This window comes from Musca domestica, unplaced genomic scaffold (genome assembly GCF_030504385.1).
Source record: "Musca domestica strain aabys unplaced genomic scaffold, Musca_domestica.polishedcontigs.V.1.1 2, whole genome shotgun sequence".
In the NCBI taxonomy this organism is placed as follows: Eukaryota; Metazoa; Arthropoda; class Insecta; order Diptera; family Muscidae; genus Musca; species Musca domestica.
Window position 1 is genome coordinate 18,160,582 of NW_026712249.1, and position 16,770 is coordinate 18,177,351.

Here is a 16,770-nt window from a genome sequence, read left to right on the forward strand (position 1 = left end):
TCCATTAATTACTTCAAATACCAAATTTGACACAATTCCGGTGAATAATGCCACTAAAACCATCAAAATACTGAATATCGGGAGGTACCGTTATATGGTTGCTATACTAAAACGTGGACCTAAATGGCCCATTTTCAATACCAAAAGTCCTGCTGTTGTAATATACATTTGAATAAAATTGTATCAAACTACTTCATTTCGTTCGGAAGCTAGAGTTATTTCCATAGACGGATAGACGAACAGATGGATGGACGTAACTAAATCGACATAGACTTTTATGCTGATCATGAATATATAAACATTGTGGAGACTAAAATGTATATTTCGAGGTGTTACAAACGGAACGACAAACTTAATATACCCTCCATACTATGGTGGAGGTATAAAAATTTATATGGAAACGTTCATCCCGAAATTCACTCCATTTGGGTTGCTTTTGGCTATTATTTGCACAAAAACAAAAACTGAAATCGGAATAAGGATATATTTGGGTGCTATATCCAAATCTTAGCCCATCTCGATAAAATTTGGGGAAGGTATGTCCAAGCTTCATAAGATATCTGGTACCAAATATCATTGTTGTCGAATGCATATTACGAATGTGAGGGATATAAACAACAAATCGGATGAAACTTGGGGAGCTATAGTTATATCTACAGCGATTTTCACCAAATTAGTCTAAATTCGGTCGGATGTACAAAAATTTAGAAATTTTTGGACAGATATTGGCCATTTGGTGCACAATTAACCCGAAATCAGTTGAAAAATTTAAATGTGAGTTATATCCAACTCTAAACCGATCTTGATAATATTTGGCAGAAGTATTTCTAGGCTTTATCTGATATCTAGTACCACATATCATTTTTGTCGAATGTATATTACGAATGTGAGGGACTTAAAACCCCAAATCGGATGAAACGTATATATGGAAGCTATAGCTATATTCTGAACCGATTTTCATCAAATTTAATGTACTTGCTTCTAGACTGAATTCGGTCGGATATGCCAATATCTGAACCGATTTACATCAAATTTGAGGTGATTTGAGGGACTTAAAACCCCAAATCGCATGAAACATATATATAGGAGCTATAGCTATATCTGAAGCGATTTCCTCAAAATTTTATTAATTTGTTTCTAGACTGAATTCGGTCGGATGTGGCATAAATCAGGTCATTAGAACTTATATTGGCTATTTGTCGCACAATTAACCCGAAATCGGTTGAAGATATATGGGAGCTATATGTAAATCCGATTATAACCAATTTCAAAAGGGTTCGTTCTTTGGCCAAGCAAATAATTTTCGGAAAATTTCATCTTAATTGGATAATAAATGCATGCATACATGCATTATTTGACTCAGAAAGTGATTTTATGAAGATCCTCTAATGTAACTATGGGTCTATCTCGCTTTTTTCTCCCTGTTACAAAAAAATGCACAAAGACATAATACTCTTACCACTATTGGTGTGGGGTATAAAAACCCCTTGAACATTGAATTGGCACAATTCGAACATATGTTGGTCGGACACATCGGACAAAACTTCATACTTTCAAAAGACTTGTCGGATGACCGATATTTGGTTCGTTCGGTAGCTGGTTTTCAATTCTCTACTCAATTGGCATCATGCGTATCATTATGCAAAAATTATCCATATTATGAGAAAAATAAAAATAATAACATAAAATATTTCGGTATTTAGTTGTTAGGTGTTAGTTAGGTTGTTGTAGCATCTACGTAACGTTACAGGCTGATTTTAAGTATTTGGAACACTTTTCCCGACTTCAAACAGTTTTCTATTTAGAATTCTCAATTAGTATTTGAAGAAGTAGCACAAAGTTCATTTACGTTACATTATCTTCCGAACTTCAGAATTTGGAGACTTTCTAAGGATTTGCAATCCAAATATGTAGAAGGCAGAAATTTTTAAAAATATGCATTCAGATATATTTTCAAAAGTTTTCATTCCAAACTGATGAGGTTATCAAAAGTTCTGTCCAGTCGAATTTAATTTAAGTTTTACTTGATTTATCCTTGAATAGCTCCCCTTTTTTGTGCTGTAAATTATTTTTTTTTTATTTTTGCAAAAAAAACCTTATGAAAAAGAGCCTGTTTTCCTATATTAATGTCTTTTATATGACGTTTGGGGTTTGTTTTATGAAATAATAACTTTTTAATTGTATTTGCTTTATGACATTCAATGGCAAATAATTCATGGAAAAAAATACCCCTATCTCACAGAACTTAAAATTGATATCAGCCATAAATTTCGGAAAGTGTTGCTAATTTCAATTCGAATGAAATCTATATTATATTGCAATGGAAAACTATGTTTGTATGTACAGACATGTGGACATACAATTTTTAATTACGTTGAGTTCACAAACAAAATTGAATTACCATTTCGTGGGAGTTTTTGTGTTAGTGGTAGTGTTTTTTGTTTTTACTCGACATGTGTGTTCGTTCTCAGCATTTAAAATACGAACTAGTATTGATTACAAAACGAATGCAAATCCATATATTGTGTTGGGTTATCGTTTTCATTGGGGGCAAAAGAAATTATTGGGTTTCATACTCCTGTGTCTCATAATGAAAAGCCTATTGGTGTACTTTAATATTATGTACAATAGTGTGGAGATTATACATAGTCAGTTTTTATCAGAACAAGATACAGATATCGTTACTTAGATATGTCTCCCATTTTCAATTTTCCGCCCTATTCATTTCGATATATGTTAAAAGTGTTCTCTTGGTTTTAATGAATATATATAATTCGAAAAATATATTCATACTAGCAAGTGCCCTCTTCTACGCCAGCGACAAGTATACCCTAAAATTTCCTTTTTAGTACACAAGTTCCACAATTTGTTTAGTTTGAAAGCATTTTTAGTCAAATCTTAATACATGTTACTAATTTTTCAGACTTCCAAGGTTTAATGTATTATTCAAGTTTTTCCTTTTTTTTTTTTTAAAGAATTATAGGAAAATTATTTCCTTCTACACCAAAAAATCTTCCAATTCTTTAATTTGGAGTTTTCCCAAGGAGTATATTTATAAAACCATTGCGCAATGAACTCACATTAAATAATGCCTGCCATAGAAGGCAATAGTATCAAATTTCAGAATTTTAGCTTTATCACTTCACTTAATGCCAAATTAACTAACATTTAGTACTTTTGGTATAATTTTAGTACTAATTTGAAAATCCTTTTCATATCCCAATCCTAGACACCAGCAGTTATCGTAATATAAATTTCGCGGTTTCAGAACTTTTCCTTCATCCAATACCAAATTTAGTACTTATTAATACTTTTCGTACTATTATAGTACACATTTCCGAAACCACTTCCATATCTCAAACCCAGACAAAAATAGAGACATCAATATTACAATTCGGGATTCCAGCTCTATCTCTTCACGTCATACGCAATTGAAATCCACTTTTCGAACAATTATAATAGACATTTTCAATACCACCTCCATATCTTAACCACAGACACAAACAATGACATTTATATAAGATTTCAGGCTTTCAGCTCTATTCCTTCAACAAAAATCAAATTTAGTAATTTTTAGTACTTTTAGTTTGTTTACTATAATTGTAAACATTCCTAAAACCACCTCCATATTTCAATTCAAGATTCCAACTGAGATCTCAATTTCAAATTTGAGGATCCCAGATCTACCACTTCACCCAATTCAAAATATAGTACTATTTAACATTTTTCGTACAATTATAGTACATACACATTACCAGAACAAACACCAAATCCCGACCACAGATACCAGCAGTAATGTTATTATCTAATTTCAGAATTTTATCTCTATCCCTGCACCCAATACCAAATATAGTACCATTGAGTACTTTTCGTGCAATTATAGTACACATTTCCCAAGTACACATATGTCCAGGCTACATATGAACAGCGGCCCTTATATCAAATTTCAGATTTCAAACACTATCTGCTAAACTAATAGCAAATTGTACCAAATATAGTAATTTTCGTGTAGTACACATTTCCAAATCGACCTCGTTAAAATTCCAGCTTCATCCATTCACCCTAAATCCAACTATTGCACAAACAGTACCATTTAGTACACTTTGCGCAATTAGTATATATTTGCAAAACCAGCTTTTTCCATCAAACTAAATTTCAATTTTTAGTTCTATCCGTTCTCATAATACCAAATGATATCATTTCGGAAGTTTTCGTAACCTTAAAGTACAAATTTCCAAAAACGCTTTGGTACATCTATCCTGCACTCCATCAGCTACTTTCGTTCCACATTGCTGATTTCTAGCTAATTCCGTCTGTTCAAAACAAGGTATTGCATTTTTAGTACATATAAGTACTTTTCAGACCCGAATTTCTACAAACCCAGCCTTATCACACGCCTGCGCTCCCAAACTGGCCCTCGTGGAAAATTTCAAAATTCGGCAGTTTCATCTGGGTGTTGATGCAAGATCAGTCAGTCAGTTATTTCTATGTATACAAGGCGAGATAAAAAAAACCGCAACAAAGTCAAACGCCATAATTTTATGGTATTTTTAAATGCCAACCTTGCTTTCCAAAATACTCCAGACACAATAATCCAACGGATTGGTATCCGGAGTTTTGGTGGCCATTATACGCTGGAAATGAAGCGAAGAACCACATTTTGTAACCAATCTTGTGTGGCGCGTGCTGAGGAAGATCTGCTCCCAAAATGTTTGGCTTTAATACACTCTCCAGAATATTTTCGCGATAATATTCGGCATTTATTACGAGCGGAGAGCGACCATCGACTGTTACGGCGGCTCACACCATAACCATGGCCGGTTTGAGGCTTGAGTTCTGGTGGCCAACCGAAGGTGTACATTTTCAGTTGACCTCTTTGGCAAGTAAACACGATAATTTTGTTTGTTTACTAACTGCTGGACAACGAATGTTTTCTCATCGGAGAAAAACAAATTCGAAGGTTCACCACTTTCGGCCAAGCGAAGCAACTCTTTAGCACTTTCGAGTCTTTCTGTTGCGATGTATGTTCTTGCACTTCTTGGAATTTCAATGGCTTTACCCCGAGGTCATTTTCAATATTTGCCGAATGGAATATTGTGATATGTTCAGCTCACGAGCCATTTTTCGGCCACTGCGACGCGGGTATCGGTCAAGTCGCCTCTTTACTTTTCGAAACATTTCTGTTGATGTCGCCGTTTCAGTTTTCCGTCAGTAAACAATTCAGTAATCAATAAAATGGACTGTCACTGGGACAATTTTAACAGCTGTCGGACGAATGGCTTAGAAATTACAGCAGTCTGAAGTTGATTGCAGTTTTTCATCCCACCGTGTACTTATATTCCTAAGAACCTGGTCATTTTGTGTTTCTTTATATATTATATGTCTGCATACCCATAACATTGACTCTTTCACGACCTCATTGGGACTCATGGAATCGCAATGAAAAATCCATGCCAAAGAAGCAGCAAAACCGCTACCAAATTATTTCCTACGCTATTTAATAATGATTTGCTTTATCTTCAGCCCTTTAAAATTTCAATACAAATCCCAAGTGCTTAAATATCTGTGTCCATATTCATAATCCTAATTTTATGAAGATATCTTTAACCACCCCCCCAAAACACGAGGGCATTAACATATCACTCCTGCCCTCCTCTAATCCCCAGTGGCACTTTAGGATTTTAAATGCAGCACATCCATAATGTATGTTCGTATATTGCCATGAAACCACTTTTTATACTTGAATTTAATGCCTGACCTAATCATAAATTCACACATTATGGCATGAATATTAAAATCCCATGTGAAATGCCTTAGCATATGTGTGTATGAGAAGAAGAAGAAGATTTTTTCTTGGCTGAAAATTGGCTGGACTTTAAGGCGACAGAAAATGTTTGTGAATGTTTAAAGATATGTGTTTAGGAAAAATAATTTTTAAATTTTAAATATTATTCCAGTTTGCTGGTTATTTGAAGGAGTAGACGTAGATATGTTGTAACCACACGTAAATATGGAGAAATACTGTTATAATTTACGCTGATCAAAAATATATATCCTACGTAGGGTAAAATAAATAAATCCTAAACTCAACGTAAAATATATTGTTAAAAATAGTAATATTTGTTCCACAATTTTCAAAAGGATATTCTGTCAACTTAGAGACTCCTCTGAGATCATTTTTCAATTTTGGATCCAACAGTACTTTTGCATAAATTTGCACAACTCAAAAAATTAAAAAAAAACAAGTAAAAAAACTTAAAGTTCGGCCGGGCCGAACTTTGAATACCCTCCACCATTTGGAACGAATTTGGCAATTCTCAAAAACAATAAAATCCGTTAAAAATTCTGTTAAAATCTTAAAAATACCGAATGTAGCTGTTATATTAGGGACTATACGACGACATGGACCTGCAATATTCAAATGCGAAACTTTAATCAAATCGAAACAATTTGGAACAATTCCGGTGAAAAATGTCGCTAAAATCATTAAAATACCGAATATCGGAAGTACCGTTCTATTGGGGCTATACGAAGACATGGACCTGCACAGACAATTTTCTGTATTAGTCTGTAGTATCTATTAGGAACTTCAAATATGAAATTTGAAACAATTCCGGTGAATAATGTTGCTAAAATCATCAAAATACCGAACATCGGGAGGTACCGTTATATGGGGGCTATACGAAGACGTAGATCTGCACAGACAATTTTCTTTCTTATTCTGTAGTATCCATTCAGAACTCCAAATACGAAATTTGAAACAATTCCGGTGAAAATGTCGCTAAAATCATTAAAATACCGTTATATGGGAGCTCTACGAAGGCGTGGACCTGCATGGCCCAATTTCTGTCTTAGGCTGTAGTATCCATTAAGAACTTCAAATATAAAATTTAAAACAATTCCGGTGAATAAATTAATTAAAATCATCAAAATACCGAACATCGGGAGGTACCGTTATATGGGGCTATACGAAGACGAAGACCTGCACAGACAATTTCAATACCAAAAGTCCTACAGACATAACATACATTTGTGTAAAATTTTATCAATCTACTTCAATTCGTTCGGAAGCTACAGTGATTTCCACAGACGGACAGACTGACGGACATCGCTAAGTCGACATAGAACTTTATGCTGATCAAGAAGTGGTTCGAAGTGATACAAACGGAATGACAAACTTAATATACCCTCCATACTATGGTGGAGGGAATAAAAATGATACTTTATTTAAGACGCCTCCCCCTCCATGGGAACTTTACCATATAGAAACTCCCCTCCAAAATAAAAAAAAAACTTCTTAAATCATTTGGACTAATAATGCATGAAAAGATTTTAAAATTCACAGCAATAAAACCAAACACAAAAGAAAAAAAAAAACACAAAACAAAGCAAATCATGCGACCATGTCTTAAAATATTCTTCAACAGAAATGTTTCCCTTCAAAACATTTTAACCGTGCGTAACGAACATTTCAAGTTACATGACTAGCCTTACAGCCATGGCTAGAAAGATAAACGGAAAGCTTTTAACAATTATTTTGATTGTACATTCAATGCCAGCAGCATTTGCCTGCCGGAAAATGAAACGAAGCAACTGAAAAGGAAAAGTGTAAAGCAAATAAGAAAAGAACAACATAACTTAATATTTGATTTCCCTTTCTAGTCGGTAAAGCAAAAAAATCAAAAAAGAAAAAGTAACTGCCATATTTAATAATGGCATAAAGAGAGTGAGAGGGGGAAGAAAAAACCCCTTAATTTTTCTTTCTGAAATAAACACAAATGTGATGCGATGCTGGGACTTCAGGTCAAAATTCAGTTAATTTTCTACAATTAGAGTAATTTTCAGAGTTTATGCAGGTAACATCTTCAGCTTTTCTTCTGTTTATCTATATTAACAAAAGAATAAAGTAAATGACTGACAGATTGACTGTCTGACTGGCTTATCGATTCATCAACGCCCAGGCGAAACGTCTAAAATTAGAATTTTGAAATTTTCGGTGAGGGTCACTCTTGGTCCAAAGGGGTCAAATACGGCTGGGTTTTTGGAAATTCGTACTAGAACGGTGCGGAAAGTATTGAAAGTTATTATACAGGATGAGATAAAAAAGTGCAAGAAAGTCAAACGCCATAATTTTTAAAATTTTATTGAATGAATGCAAAAAAGATGTTGGAAATAGCATCAAATTTTAGAAAAAGTTTAGATTTGTTTGAATTGATCAACTTTGACACGAATTATGGTCTTCAAACAGCTAATGAAACTGTCACACGCTCCTCCAATGTTGCCTATTCCCGGCGAAGCGCCTGCTTGAGGTGATCGACACTTTGGTATTTATTCTGATGCCACGGTCGATAAATACGAGCGGAGAGCGACCATCGGCTGTCATGGCGGCCCACACCATCACCATGGCCGGCGCTTGAGTTCTGATCTGGTGGCCAACCGAAGGTGCACATTTTCAGCTGACCTCTTTGGCAAGTAAACACGATCATTTGATTTGTTTACAAACTGCTGGACAACGAATGTTTTTTCATCGGAAAAAACCAAATTTGGCAGTTCACAGCTTTCGGCCAAGCGGAGCAACTCTTTAGCTCTTTTGAGTCAATTTTCTTTCTGTTGCGGTGTAAGTTCTTGCACTTTTTGGAATTTCAATGGCTTTACCTCGAGCTCATTTTTCAATATTTGCCGTACGGAATATTGCGATATATTCAGCTCACGAACCATTTTTCGGCCACTGCGACGCGGGTTTGGATCAGGTCGCTTCTTTACTTTTCGAACCATTTCTGCTGATGTTGCTATTTCCTTCCGTCCACTTCCTTGACGTCGGGCTACGCTACCAGTATCACGGTAACGAGCGATTGTACGAGACACAAAAGATTTATTTTCATTTAAGTGCCGGAGTGTTCTAACGATAGTCACTTGTGGTTTTCCAGCCAAATATAAATAAATCACACTATCACGCTTGAATTCCATCACAAGGATTTTTTTTTTCTGGAAATTTCTCATCAAAATGCTTTTGTACGCTTGTAAACAAAATAATGAGCTGTCTATTGGACTGTATGATGTAGGTAGCTATAAAAATTGAAAAATGTACAAAATGATACTAAATTTGGTACAGTTTGGATTTGGCTGAACCAATAGACCTGGTATCCTAAAAATTTGAAATAAGATTACTGTCGGAGTGAAGAATTGGGATATGCAGGTTGTTTGGAAATATATGGATTTTGGCGAAACGGTAGGTATAGAAACCTGAAATTTATAAAGTGAAGGATTATGATATGAAATTTGATATTGAGAACTCTGCTGTTGAGATTGGGTAGTGGTTTTGCAAATGCGTGCTATAATTCTTCAAAAAGTACAATATGGTACAAAGTGGAGATCACTATACCCTCCATAAAATTGTGGAGATTATAACAATTTGAAAAGCAAAACGATATTTGGGGTTTTAAATGTTTTCAAAAGTTTTTGCTTTATCGAAAATTATCATCTAAAAATTATTACTTTTTACGCAAAAAAAATTTCAAAGTCTTGCATTTGCAACTTTACAGAAGAGCCTATTAGTTGAACCCTTGCACAATGGTTACACATCCAGTGTTTCTGGCCAAATCTATTTCAATGCCTTTTCATATAAATAAAAATATAAATTTGCCACCACCATATCTCAATACCAGACACAAATAGTGGCCTCAATATAAAATTTCAGGATTCAACCTCTACCCAATCACACAGCTGCATATTTAGAATCAATTAGTATTTTTCGAAAAAAAAAAAAAAAAATACTACGCATTCCCAAATTCATCTCCTTCTCTCACAACTAAATACCAACAGTGGCCTTCATATCAATTTTCAGAATTCCAGCTCTATCCTAGAACCAAATCCTAAATTTATTATTATACGGCAGTTGACAGTGCATTTATACTACGTATGTCCAAAACCACATCTTTCTAGATACCAACAATGACTTCGATACCAAACATCGGATGTCCATTTCTATTCCTACAACCAACGCCACATTTTGTGGCATTTTGCACTTTTCGTGCATTCATAGTACGAATTTCCAAAACCCGCTTCTTCTCTCAACTACAGACACCAACAGTGACATCCATATCAAATTTCAGTATTTCAGCTCCTTTTCTTCACACAATACCAAATATAATTTTCGTCCAATTATTATACACATTTACAGAAACACCTCCATATGTCGAGGCTATACATGAAAAGCGACCCTAATATCAAATTTCATATTTCAAGCACTATCCGTTCACCCAATATCAAATAGTACTATTTAGTACTTTTCGTGCACTTGTTGAATAAAATTCCAAAACCACCTCCATGTATCAATTCCAGATACCAACAGAGACCTCTACATCAAATTTGATTATTTCAGGCCTATTCCTTCACCCAATACCAAGTTTATTTATATTTTGTCCTTTTCGTACAAATGAAGCACACAATTCCAAAACAACCTCCATAACTCAATTACAGATCCTAACAGAGAACTCAATATCAAATTGCGAGATTCCAGCCTTTACCTTATACCAGATATAGTACTTTTTGTACTGTTATTATATTCATTTCCAAAGCCACCTCCATATGTCTAGGCTAAACATGAACAGCGACCCGTATTCCAAATTTCCGAATTCAAGCACTATCTGTTCACCCAATACCAAAATAGTGCCATTTTGTACTTTTCGCACAGTTGTACTACACATTTCCAAGACCACAACCATATTTCAATTTCAGATACCAGCAGAGACCTCTGTGTCAAATTTGAGGATTTCAGGCCTATTCCTTCACCTAAGGCCACATTTAGTACCATTTAGTACTTTTCCTACAAATATAGGATGCATTTCCAAACCATATCCAAATCTCAAACACAGATACCATCAGTAATCTAAGTATCAAATTTCGGAATTTTATCTCTATTCCTTCATTTTCGACACACCAAACTGGAAACACTGTAAATTCCAAACTGTAAGCACTATCTGTTCGCCCAATAACAAATTGTACCAAATTTAGTATCGTTTAGCAATTTTCGTACACATTTCCAAAAACAAATATAATTCTCAAACGTACTACCAACTGCAACTTTATCCGTTCACCTTAAACCAAACTATTCCGAGTTTAGTGCCATTTAGTACAATTCGCACACACAGCACACATACCAAATTTCAAAAACCCTGGTTTTTAACCCGATCCTCGTTCACATAGTACCAAATAATACCATTTAAGAAGTTTAGTAACATATTAGAACTTTTCGTGACCTTAAATTTCGAGTTTCGATATATTCTTTGACAAATCTATCTTGCACTCCATCAGTGACTCTTATTCCAAATTTAATAATTCTAGCTCATTCCGTTTGTCGAATACGAAGTATTAAATTTTGTGTACATTTTAGTACTTTTCCGACCCATTTAGTGCGAATTTCCAAAAGTATAGCCGAATTAAGTTTGACCCTCTTGCACGATTTATCCCCTGCATGTATAAATTTATTCTAATTAAAAAAAAATACACTCACACATTCGAATGCGTATAAATCAAGAATGTCGTAATGTTTGACACAGCCTTGTTTATGACCATCATTTATCATTTCGAATTTTATGTTCACTGCAAATTTGTTTAAATTAGTTTGATAAAGCAGATGAAAAGTTTCTCTTCTGATTAAATTATATCGTTAACTGTTGGCTTTTAATGCCCCGTTTTATGACAAAACAAAACCATTAAATAATAGATGAGATAAACTTTGGCAAAGATATTATTGTTATCGTTGTTTAATTGAATTAAATTGGAAATTTGCTTTGCTCAATTCATGGATTTAATTTTATGAGATGGAGGATATTGGATGTGTTTTATAGTCAGTTGCTTAAAAATGGAACATAAAATTATTTTTATTAGGCGCTAATTGGGAAGATCCTTAAAGGAAATCGAGAGAAGTTCACAAATAAATAAATTCTGCCATTCCACCAAATTAAGGAAGCAATAAATATTAACGACGTCAAAAATGTTTGAGGATTGAAATATCCGGTCGTTTCGAATTTGTACCTCAAATTTTACCAAAAATAGTCAAATATTTTTAGGTACATCTTCAACGAAGAGATGCAACGGTTGAAGCTAAAATCTTAAAATTTTGCTCGAGGGTCAGTTTTGGCGCGTAGGAGTGTAATAAGGCTAGGTTTTTGGAAGTTCGCAGTAAAAGAATAATTTTTAAGAACAAATAGAATGAACTAAAATTTTGAAAATTGGAATGAGAGTCACTGATGGAGTGCATGATTTTGGAAATTCAAATCAAAATTAAAAAGTAAATTTAATATATGATTTTGGAAATACGTACTTAGTGTGCGAACTTTACTAAAAGTCTCTCACTTTGGAACAGTTGGCTTTTAGGGCGACGGATGAAGCTGGAATATTGAAATTTTGTATTGGGTTGACTGTTGGTGGTGGTGATGGTTTGTGATAAAGAGGTGGTTTTGGAAATGTGAGTAGCCTGGACATAAGGAGTTGGCTTTGTAAATGCATACTATATTTGTAAGAAAAGTTTCGTATTATGTAAAGGGATATAGCTGGAATCGTCAAATTTGATATTGAGGTTATTTTTTTGTATCTGGAAATGTGATATGGAGGTGATTTTGTAAATGTGTTCTCTAATGTTACGAACAGTATTTAATGGTACCAAATTTGGTATTGGATGAAAGAATAGAGTTTCTAAAGTTTCATATGGTTAGAAAAAAATCGTCTATATTTGTCCGAAAAGTACAAAATGGTAACAGACTTGGTATTTGGTCAATTTAAATTTAATATTGGATGGTTCTCTGTTGGTTTCTGGAATTGTGGTATGTACGTGGTTAAGCAAATGTGTATTATAATTGCACGAATAGTACTTAATAGTACTAAATTTGGTCATTGGCAAAGGGCTGAAATCTTAAAATTTGATATGGAAGTCACTGTTGGTGTCTGCAGTTGAGAGAAGGAGCTGGTTTTGGATATGTATACTTAATTGTATAAAAGGAACGGAGGGAAATAAAATTCTGGAATTTGATAGTTGGGTAACTCTAAGTATCTGAGGTTAAGATTTGGAAATGGGTTTAGAAATGCAAACTATAGTTGTTGGTTAAGTACTAAATTGGACTTCATTTGGTATTGGGTGAAGGGATATGGCTGAAAAAGTAAAATTTTATGATGAATGAAATGATGAAACGGTTTTGCAAATTATGACTAAAATTATTCGAAAAGTACTAAATATTACTAAATTCGGTATTGAGTGAATTTATGAAGATGGAATCCTAAATTTTAATATGGATTTCTCAGTGTTGAGATCTGGGGATGGTTTTTCAAATGCGTACTAAAATTGTTCGAAAACTACTGAATGGTATTAATTTTGGATCACTGTTGGTGTCTTGGATGGGGAGTTGTAGATTGTTTTGGGTATGCGTGTTAAAATGAAAGATATTGAAGACTTTCCGATTATTCTTTCCGAAAAAGGAAAAACTTAAATAGGACTTTTGGTATTGAAAATGGGCTTTTGCTAAAGCCCTCATATAAAGGGTATTTTGATAATTTTAGCGGCATTATCCACCGAAATTGTTTCAAATTCAATATTTGAATATTGTAATGTCCTATGCATAAACGACAACGTTTTGTATAGGCCGAAATGCAACTCCCTGTATTTTGTATTTTTATGATTTTGGCAATATCTTTCAAAAGATTTTTTTTTTTGAAAATTTGCAAATTCCTTCCAAATGGTGGGGGTATTTAAAGTTCAGCCCGGCCGACTCACTGCTTTTTCATTTGTTTATCATATTTCTTATCCCGTGAGATTTTGTGGTATTATGTCGTAACAACTCGAAATATTTGTCCCTATGTCGAGGACCAATATTTCCTATTTCGACGAGCCGAGTCGATTTACCTATGTATCACCGCCTATCCGTCCGTGTGTCCATGTTTATTTATATTCAAGCTACAAGTCACAATTATGATCCGACCCTCACAAAATTGAAAATGAATGGTGGGGTTAGGGCCAGCCAGAAGCCTATTATTTTTAGAGATGATCGCAAAGTATTTAGGTGTTGAAATGGACCAAAAACAGAATCATTTCCTGATTTTGCAGTTGCTCTACAGGACACAATAATGAACCAATTGACGCGAAATTTTGCATGGAGTTAGAGGTAAGGGCTGGGCAGAAGCCCGCTTATTTGGGACAATATTTTTAATCCCGGCAAAATTACAAATACATTAAAAGGTCACTTCTGACCATTATAATGATACTGATAGCCATGATTTCGGATACAAAGCTAAATTTACAAACCTAAAAGAAATCGATCTTAGTTATTCCGCTTATAAGTCAAGAACCACTGGACTGATTTTCACAAATCTCGTCAATTCGGAACGGTGTCTTGCCGGAAAAGAATGAAATCTATGAAAATCGAGTGAAAATATGACAATAAAAAAGTGAATATTTTTTGTTACATTTCCTGATTTTGCTGTCATTCTACAGTTCACAATTCTTCGATACGGATTTTTACATGTCATGGGAGTTAAGGACAGAGAAGAAGATTAGCATTTTCGATGATCATTGCATTATATTTAGCTGTAAAATGGACAATAACTTTCGTGTGAAATTGTTTTGAATACCTAACGACACGACGGAGAACGTAAATATTGGACAAATGCCCCTGGTCAAAAAGTTAAGGGTAACATCTAGGCACGGCTCTATTACGTCATTTCAAAAACTAAAACTTAAACTTTTTTCACCTTACAACACTATTTGTTGGGGGGTATTATATTCAGGGAGCAATTATCGTCCGATCTCCACGAAATTTTGAAAGGGGGTAAGTTTAGGATCGGAGTAGAAGACTATTTTTTAAAAGTATTTCGCGGGATATTTTCCTTTTAAAATGAACCAAACACCTCATAAATGTTTAGATTTCGTTGATGAATATAGCCAAGTATCGAAGTCAAAGGAAATCATATAGATAAGTATCTAAAATTTCAAATATTGTTTTGAATACCAGTTAGTACGACGTGGGGCGTAAATATAGGGCAAATGCTACGAAGATTTGCATGTCCTCGTAGTTTCGGCCATAAGCCAAGATAAAACCTTTGCAGCATTATATCACTTTATTTCCAGAAGGGAATGAAAATATAATGTTTATTATTAATGGGAAAAATTGAATGTGAAATATTTTTCTTACTGAAAGAGTGAATTAGGTGCTTGACGTAGTAGCAGCATTTGCTTCGTCAAAAACCTACGCTTTTTTAGAGATCTATATTTTGGAAAATATTGGTTCCAGCTTTGATTATTCGAAAAAACAACGATTGCTCCAATTATGTAGTATATATTGGGATGTGTCTTAGGGCAATCTTCATTCCAGTCAGAAAAAAAAATACTGTAAATTGCCGTGTTTGGGTATCAAATGGCCAGCCTCGCCCGACTATTGCCATGGCTGTACCCTTAATGCATAATGCATAAATACTTGACACGTTTTGCAACTATGGCGATTTAACCAATTCATAGAGTTTACATTACATAAATGCACCTGTTCATATCTTTTATTCTTTGTCACTACATAGGAGAGAGAATGGTGCTTGAGACATGATTAAAGTAATGCTTTGAGGCAAGTAGCGTACGAGGAACATCTGTTTTTAACATTTTAAATCTAAGCTTAGTAAGAATAACAAGAAATAAGAACAAACATATGTTCGGAATAAGTGGGCTTAAAATGTAAAAAATTAAATTTCTCTATTGAACAGACCTCTTATATTGCTATGATTTAATTCCATGAATCCCATGAACGTGTGAATCCCATGAATGAAAAAAAAAAACTCTTGATATCCATTTTACTTACCTTGTGAAAACTGTATTAGTTTACAAAAGAATTCGCCGAATATAAAGTGACGCAGCAGCGTGCCCACCAATGTTACTGGCATACAAAGTACCCCCAACAGTATATCCGATATTGCCAAATTCAAGAGAAAGACATTGGTAATGGTACGCATACGACGATTCTGCGCCAATATTATAATGACCAACAGGTTACCAACAATTGCGAACAGTAGAATGATGCTGTAACACAATATTAGCCAAATGGGTACTTCAAATGCAGCGGAACGTGTCGCTTGCGTGCGTTGAGGGCCAACAGTGCTGGTAATGCTGTAGAATGTTGACTCAGATGTGTCATTTTGTGTTATGGTGTTGTTGTTACTGCTGCTGCTGCTGATGGCGTTATTGTTGTTGTTGTTATTGGTAAAGAAATCATATAAACTGTTATTGAATGAGTTATCCGACTCATCCCAATCCAGGGGGCTGGTAACATTTTCATAGCCCAGTATGGGATCTGCTAATGGCAAATCCAGTAACGAATTTGTGTCGGGCCACAATGCAAGGGCGGCAAATTCGTTGTCTAAGGTTAGGTACTCCGTGGTGAATGATTTTTAAAAATACACTTTTTTTGAAATATATTTTTTTAACTTAAAATATGACTTTTAAATTATTTTAATATTTTTGATAAATATTTTTTGTGTATTTTTTTATTTTATAACCCTTTTTTTCAACAATTTTCAAGCTCACTTGATATGTAATTTTTATATTTTATTATTTATTTTTTGTTGTGATTTTTTTATATTTTTTGTCACAAATTAATCAAATTTTTGACACTTGTATCTTCCACCTCACGGCTGTATTTATTTCACTCTTTTATCCAATGGACTTGCAATGATTTTTCTTCGATTTAACCCCGTTCCAAAATGACATTGGTTTCATGTTTTATTAAAATCGTTGTG

The 16,770-nt window shown here is 34.3% G+C and overlaps 1 protein-coding gene across 1 annotated transcript in view; it reads right to left on the reverse strand.

The window, feature by feature from the left end:
* LOC101901086 (uncharacterized) overlaps positions 1-16,422 on the reverse strand; it is a gene marked incomplete at its 5' end in the record, with an annotated part of 109,298 nt that extends 92,876 nt beyond the window's left edge. The window contains one exon of the mRNA XM_059121702.1: positions 15,837-16,422. Coding sequence (XP_058977685.1) covers positions 15,837-16,422 — 586 coding nt within the window. The remainder of the gene's footprint in view (positions 1-15,836) is intronic.
* Between the last annotated feature and the right edge of the window lie 348 nt (positions 16,423-16,770).